The 7439-nt window shown below is 35.2% G+C and overlaps 1 protein-coding gene across 1 annotated transcript; it reads left to right on the top strand.

Moving 5' to 3' along the window:
• The first annotated feature begins 1190 nt into the window (after positions 1-1190).
• On the top strand, positions 1191-2867 carry LOC133317729 (stem-specific protein TSJT1-like). The gene is made up of 5 exons (XM_061519612.1): positions 1191-1246; positions 1364-1668; positions 1830-2070; positions 2198-2318; positions 2515-2867. Exons 2-5 carry the CDS (start codon positions 1463-1465, stop codon positions 2697-2699), a joined length of 753 nt encoding a protein of 250 aa, XP_061375596.1. The 5' UTR covers positions 1191-1246; positions 1364-1462; the 3' UTR covers positions 2700-2867.
• Positions 2868-7439: the final 4572 nt, after the last annotated feature.

Genomic DNA, 7439 nt, shown 5'->3' with positions numbered 1-7439 from the left:
TCACCCTTACAATCAACTTAATATCATTGGACCGGAAGTAAAAATTATAAATCAATAATTCTTCGTTGATTCTAATTGAGACACTACTAATCAGGATATAATAAAAGGATATCTTACTAAGATTTTCTATAATGATTATGCACGAAAGTAGTATGAGGAATATAATAAATAAAATTTATTTGAGATGATAACATAATAAATTATACATATATTCATGTCAACAGCCCAAGAAAAAAATTAACTTCGAATCCCAACTGAATTTTAAATGATTTTAAGTTTTTTATCATTAAATTTAACAAATTAAAAGAAAAAAAGAGAGTAAATTGATAAAGTACAAACTATAAGAGACTAAAGTGAATTTTCTTTAATAACCTCATGATTAAAACAAGAAAAGAAAAAATTGATTGAAATGCGGCATAGTTTGCGGATGGGGGAACGCGCTTTTGGAAGTTGCTGAGTCAGATCATTGTCATATATATGAATGTGGATAAGACTTTGCCCGTGTCTCCAGTTATTACTTGCCAACCAGTCACCTCCACCTCATCACATCACGTTCCTATCATTAGAATCTGATGCTACTTTTGTTTTGTCTACAAAATATATCATTGACCATTTCCTTTTCTTTAAGATAATTCTTTTTTTTTTTATGTTCTAAACTTTTCAACGAAAACAAATTACATATAGTTAATTCATATATGGAAGCTCATACGTACCAAGCACTAGCATATTATTGTAAAATCATTGATCAATAATATATTAATATATGGGGAATGATATTGTAATAATTAACCAGTGTTATTATCAATCAGTTTCACTGTTAGATCGATTATGTTGATCCAACAGTTATATTTATTTCCATCTTTGTATAATTATGATTTTCCATATTTAATTTTCACATTAAATATGAAGAATCATAACCATACAAAGATGAAAATAAATATAACCGTTGTATCAATATAATCGATCTAACGATGAAATTGATTGGTAATAACACTAATTGATTGTTACAATATCTTATCCCATAATATATTACTTTTTTATCTTTATCTACTTTCCCTGAATGGATAGAATCGCCACATTGAGGGCACGTTATCTCTCTTCAATTCCTACATTTTGGAGTTTGTGTTGTATCTATATATATCTATCTATATCTAGACATTAGTTACTCATTATTTTCATCACTGTCCGTTATCAAAGGCTATCTATCTCATTCTCCATCTGCAGCTATTTTGATTGCTGATTTTTGGTACCCTCCATTTCCATTTCTCTCTTCTCCTCTTCCACTTTTTGAGTGTTTACATTTGTTCATTTGCATTATCTTCATTGTTCCAAAGCTCATAGATTTTTCATGCTCTTTTTGCAGCAAATTGCAATACTGAAATTTGTGCATTTTTTTCTTTGAGAAAGTCTATACACAAGAGTGGTGACATTGGAATTAATTACTCAGACCAAGAGACAAAAGATGTTGGGGATTTTCAAGAAGTTGGTTAATGCACCCAAGGAGCTGAACAGTCCAGCTTCTTTCTCTTCATACAATAAGCCTAAGCTAACTCATGAAATCCTTAGAGATTTCATGTCCTGCAATTCCTCCAATGCTTTCTCCATGAGCTTTGGAAATGATGCTTTATTAGCATATGCCCCTTCTAACAAGCCCTCCATTCACCAAAGGTATATGTCTGAAAATGGCTTATAATAGATTAACAAACAAAAAAAGAGCAGATTTATTAATGAATCTATTATTTCAGTATTAGATTTATGAATTATATGTATATATATATATATGTATGTTTATTGAGTTGTATTGCTAATGAAAAAAAAATGTGTCACAGGTTGTTTAGTGGTTTGGATAACATATACTGTGTTTTCGTGGGTTCCTTGCACAACCTTAGCAATCTCAACAAGCAGTATGGGCTATCAAAGGGAACCAATGAGGCACTGTTCATCATTGAAGCCTATAGGACACTTCGGGATAGGGGTCCATACCCAGCTGATCAGGTCCTCAAAGAACTTGAAGGCAGTTTTGGATTCGTGATCTATGACAACAAAGATGGAACAGTTTTTGTTGCATCTGTAAGTCCCTTTCTGAACCCCTATATACATTGGGAATAAAAAAGGAAATTTTTGATTTAATAATGTATACATGGTGTTACTGATCTTTCTGGGACTAATTACCCACATGTTGTTTATGCTTGATCAGGGTTCTAATGGCAAGATTGGGCTCTTCTGGGGTATTGCAGCTGATGGTTCAGTAGTTATTTCTGAGAACCTGGAGCTTATAAAAGCAAGTTGTGCTAAATCGTTTGCACCTTTCCCAACAGGTATGTAAATTTGGTTACTCTTTCTTTCCCTTGTAAAATCAGGATTTTGTAAGATAATAAAAGAGTCCATAATTTTTATCAAATTAATAAAATTATGAGATAATGGCAAAGGGACTAATAGAAACATAGTAACTATAAAGGGTGAGTTTCTTTGTCTGGAATTTAATGCATAATTGGTGTTGAAAATGCATTGCAGGGTGTATGTTTCATAGTGAGCATGGTCTAATGAGCTTTGAGCATCCAACGAGGAAGATGAAAGCAATGCCTCGGATTGACAGTGAAGGGGTTATGTGTGGGGCCAACTTCAATGTCGATTCTCAGTCAAGAATCCCAATGATGCCACGTGTTGGAAGCGAAGCTAATTGGGCTACTTGGGGCTAGCTACCAAGCTTTTACTAATTTAATCATAACCTTTTAAGTGTTTTTTTTTATGCTAAGAGCAACTTAATATGATTGGGGGGTACTTCTTTGCTTGTAGAGTTGTAGTTGTAGCCCTTTTGGTATATCTGGTTATTCTTGTTTGGTTCCATTGTTCTGTACATATTCATGCTTCGATGTTGAACATGACTATGATAATTTCTATTCTGAATTCTTGCTTTCGTTATATGTTTGTTATTAGATCTTTCTTAAAAAATGAAACAGGGCAGGAGAAAATCACGCATACAAAATAAACTGAGGAAGTTGTCTGTCAATTAATAAAGCTCGTGTTGTTGACCATTTACTACAATTGAAAATCTGTGATGTACATCATCTACAGGGAAAGTTGCTTAAGCACTTCCAGTTACAGAAATATTCTGCAACAATGACAATGAAATGAATGAATACAACCACCAAGCACTTTTCTTTGTTCTAATAAAAACAAGCAATTTGCCTACATAACCAACCACCCATTACTCCAATTTAATTATTGAACTTTGCATTTGAGTCCAGTGAAGTGATTGAACGAAAAGTCCTTTGATGATCATGCACGTTGTTCAATTAGCCGTAACTACAAGAGAATCTAAACCTTGAGGCATGTCACCAGCTGATTGTAAACGAATAACCTCTGAATCAAGCAGCGGTTCATATGATTTAGTGGCTATGACATGTTGCATAAGTCACTACTTTTTTCTTTTTTCTTTTTTTCCGGTAAGCGCATAAGTCACTACCTTTATAACAACATAAAACAGCAAAAACTGGAATATAAGGTTATACTTGCGACATATTTCATTTACAACATCATATAATCATATCTTAACTGTTGATTTCTGTCAATTAACAGTTATTATTTATTGTGAATTAATAATTAATTAATAAATTTGATTTGCGAAAATAATAACCATTAATTGATAAAAATTAACGATCGTAAAAAATTTGCGAAAATAATAACCATTAATTGATAAAAATTAATAAGGAATCAGTGCAGATGGCAGTTAAGTCATATTGTATGAAAATTAATAAGGAAGCTATTATTGTTGAGAGCACGACTATGAAGCTAGTATTGAGGTGCAGGAACCATGGGTCGGGGTGTCCATGGCGAATGAGGGCAATAAAACCAAAAAATGGATTAATGTGGGTTGTGAGTAGATGGGAGGGACCTCACAATTGTGTCACTTGTAATCTGTCCCAAGATTTCAGACAACTTGATTCCGCCTTTATTTCTTCGACGATATTAGGTGAGTGTTTTTGTCCAATTAAATTTGTATTTCTCAAGTTTTATATCCACTTCGGCAAGCTATTAAGGTTATGTATGTATATTGTTTTGGCAGAAATGGTGAAGGAAGAACCTCATGTATCAATCGGTTTGATACAAGAAAGAACCCGAAACAATTATGGATTCACTATTTCATACAGGAAGGCGTGGATGGCTAAAAAAAAAGTCATGGCAAAAATATATGGCGATTGGGACCAGTCTTATGCTTATTTGCCCAGATGGTTGAATTACATATGGACATTTTCTGAGGGTTCGGTTTACCACATTCAGACAAATGATTACGTGGTCAATCACCGTGTTGTGACTGGTTCCCGGGTTTTTCATAGAATCTTCTGGACTTTTAAGCATTGTTGTGACGCGTCAACTTCTGCAAACCTGTTATACAAGTTGATGACACTCATTTATATGGGAAGTATAAAGGTACATTGCTGATTGCCACAACGCAGGATGGAAACGACGAGGTATTACCATTGGCATTTGCAGTGGTAGAAGGTGAAACCAAGGAGTCATGGGAATACTTCTTGTCTTGTATACGTTTGTATGTCACTCAAAAAACAGGTATATGCCTAATATCAGATCGACATCGAGGAATATTATCGGCAGTTGCAAACCCTTATCTTGATTAGCAGCCTCCAATTACAATAAAACTGTATACATAAAGTGCATTCACCACATTCAAATATAAATAAAATAACGTCCATAATACATCACCACATTCAATTACAATAAAACTGTATACATAAAGTGCATTCATAACAATAACCATTATATAAACAATCTACGATCTGGGAGGCCATTGTCTCGTCCTCGCATCCCTGTGAGGTAGCCTACGTGCCAGGGGTAATGACGATTCTGCATCCATTTGGGATGTGAAATCTAATTCATGTGTGGCCGCTGCAAAGAAGTCATCAGATGGATCAGTTTCATCCTTGACAAATGATCTAACAGGTATATCCGGGGTGTGCTGTTCTGCTTGATCATTTTGACTGCATAACGACTGCATAACTCCTACATCGGTTCTGCTCATAGTGTCAAGTGTCGATCTATAGTGCATCAAATCCTTTGGTCGTATCCGCCTTGGAAAATTATTAAATCTGAAAAAAACAAGCCCAAAAAATAAGAAAAATGCCATTTGGCTCCAAGTCTTACTGTATAACGACATGTATAACGACAACTTTCGCAGTACAATACGCAAATATCATCATACCTTCTTCCGTAATGATCATTTGGATCGGTTTCAGGTGGTATAAACGGTGCAATGGGGGGAATCTGGACCATGCCCATATCTGCAACAAGGTTAGGCAACCAGACATAATATTTTGGGCTGGGTTTGTCGCCATGCACAATTCCCTGTAGAGGAGTGCTAACACTGCTGCTCCCCAACTATACGTGGTCATACTCGAAAAATCCCCATCTAGAAATGGCAAAAATCGTAGGGCAACCTTATTCCCTGACTTGTCACTAAACAGAAATCCACCAATGAGGCGTAATATATAAGCCCGTGAATAGAGGAGTTCAGTATGAGGCATGCCTTGGTGCGCAACCCAATGTCCATAGTGTCGATCTATGAAGGACATTCGCAAATAGCTTCCCTCAATCTCATGCGGCAAAGGTTGGTGTCCTAGCATTTGTTGTACAACATTACTCCAATTTGCGGATGTCGGTCCAATCAGGGGTTCCCCGTCTGATGACAATCCAAGAATAGCATTCACATCTTGAAGAGTAATGGTCACTTCGCCCTGTGGTCACAATTAAATTCACTATTCTAACATTTTAAGACAAAAAGAAAAACTTACAAAAATCTAATATCTTAATAATATGATTTTAACACATGTGGACCAGATTATAATACTACTTACTTGAAAATATGACAAATCTAATATGTTAATCATACAGCAAACCTAATATCTTAATAATACTGCAACCCATTAATTTTAATAATACAGCAAACCAAGCATATAATAATACTACTTACTTGAAAATGATACAAACAATGGCAAACCGAAAGAAACCCCACAACCACCAGACACGTTCTTTGTTGGAAGAGAGTGCGATGTTCTGCCGGAGACGAGGGAGAATAAGTAGTGGTCCGGGGAGGGCTGGACGCGGCATCTTGAAGAACGCCTCCCGGACGCGGCTCTGAGACGACCGCCTTCAGTGGAGGAGATGGTGGACCACCATTGGCTGGTGGTTCGCGGCTTGACAGTACCGCGTCAGTGGTCTTCCGACACTGCAGACACGCGGTCTTCACATGATCACGTTCCAGTTACATCACTTCAGCCCAGTTCCATCACTTCCAGCACCGATTGTCACGTGATACCTGTTGCATGTAACGCGGTTTGGAACAAAACGCAACTGAAAACGGTACATTCTCCACCGCGTGGTTATGCACTATTCCGACAATACATTTCACCTCGAAATCATTCCGGTGATATATTTTAAAACTCATGTAACCAAGGTCAAAAGGCCTATTTTATCATTCATTCACATAAAAAATTCTTTTATGCATTGGCTGTCACAATCAATAGCAATGGATTTAGACAATTGATTTGACCAAATATGCATGGAGACATCAAATCAACATCCTATTCCCATTGATATGGGCCCCTTAGTGCATATAAGAATTCCTCAGTGACATTCTTCCTGTTCTATTGAGCTGTAAAGCACAACATCAAACCTGTATGCTACATTCACGCATAAATAGTTAGTAATTATATGAGGGGTATTAGTTTCTCATATTTCTGTAGTAAGGGAAAAAGAAAACACAACTTTTGCTAGGTGTGCATAAGGATGTTTTTTTGGGTATTAGTTTTCATCTAGGTGTAGAAACTTTTTTCTCTCTTGCAAGAGAGATTTTCGAATTTCCAGACACAATTCTCCATATAAAAAATCTAGCACGCTTGTCCATGGGTGAGTAGGAAAATGGTTTCACCTTCCTGAAACATAAGAATTGAATTTCCAATATATATATATATATATATATATATATATATATATATATATGAGGTAGGATCCTTTGACACCAGTGTCAAATTTAAAATTTGCCACTTCATCTGAGAGCCATTAGATAAAAAAAGATTAACAACTCTGATTTGTAAACATGTGATACCATTGATCTTTTTTTATCCAATGGCTCTCAAATGAGGTCTCAAAATTCAAATTTGACACTAGTGTCAAAAGATCCTACCTATATATATATATATATATATATATATATATATATATATAGTGAATATGAAGATACTCAATGACCCAAAATATAAACTACTAGGCTGTGTAGTAAATGTGTTTTAATGTTTTTTATATTATAGAAAATAAAATTATCTTTTATACACAGTGTGTGAAGGTCATATGGATCAATGTGAAGAGAAGAAAAAGAAAATATAAATCTCACACATTTTTATATGTAAGAAGTAATTTTATCTTAC

The sequence above is a fragment of the Gastrolobium bilobum genome, unplaced genomic scaffold, assembly GCF_033153095.1.
Source record: "Gastrolobium bilobum isolate Gb01-03AN ecotype WA unplaced genomic scaffold, APGP_CSIRO_Gbil_v1 utg13468, whole genome shotgun sequence".
Lineage (NCBI taxonomy): Eukaryota > Viridiplantae > Streptophyta > Magnoliopsida > Fabales > Fabaceae > Gastrolobium > Gastrolobium bilobum.
Note: the sequence above shows the minus strand (reverse complement) of the source record. Positions and strands in the feature narration are given on the sequence as shown.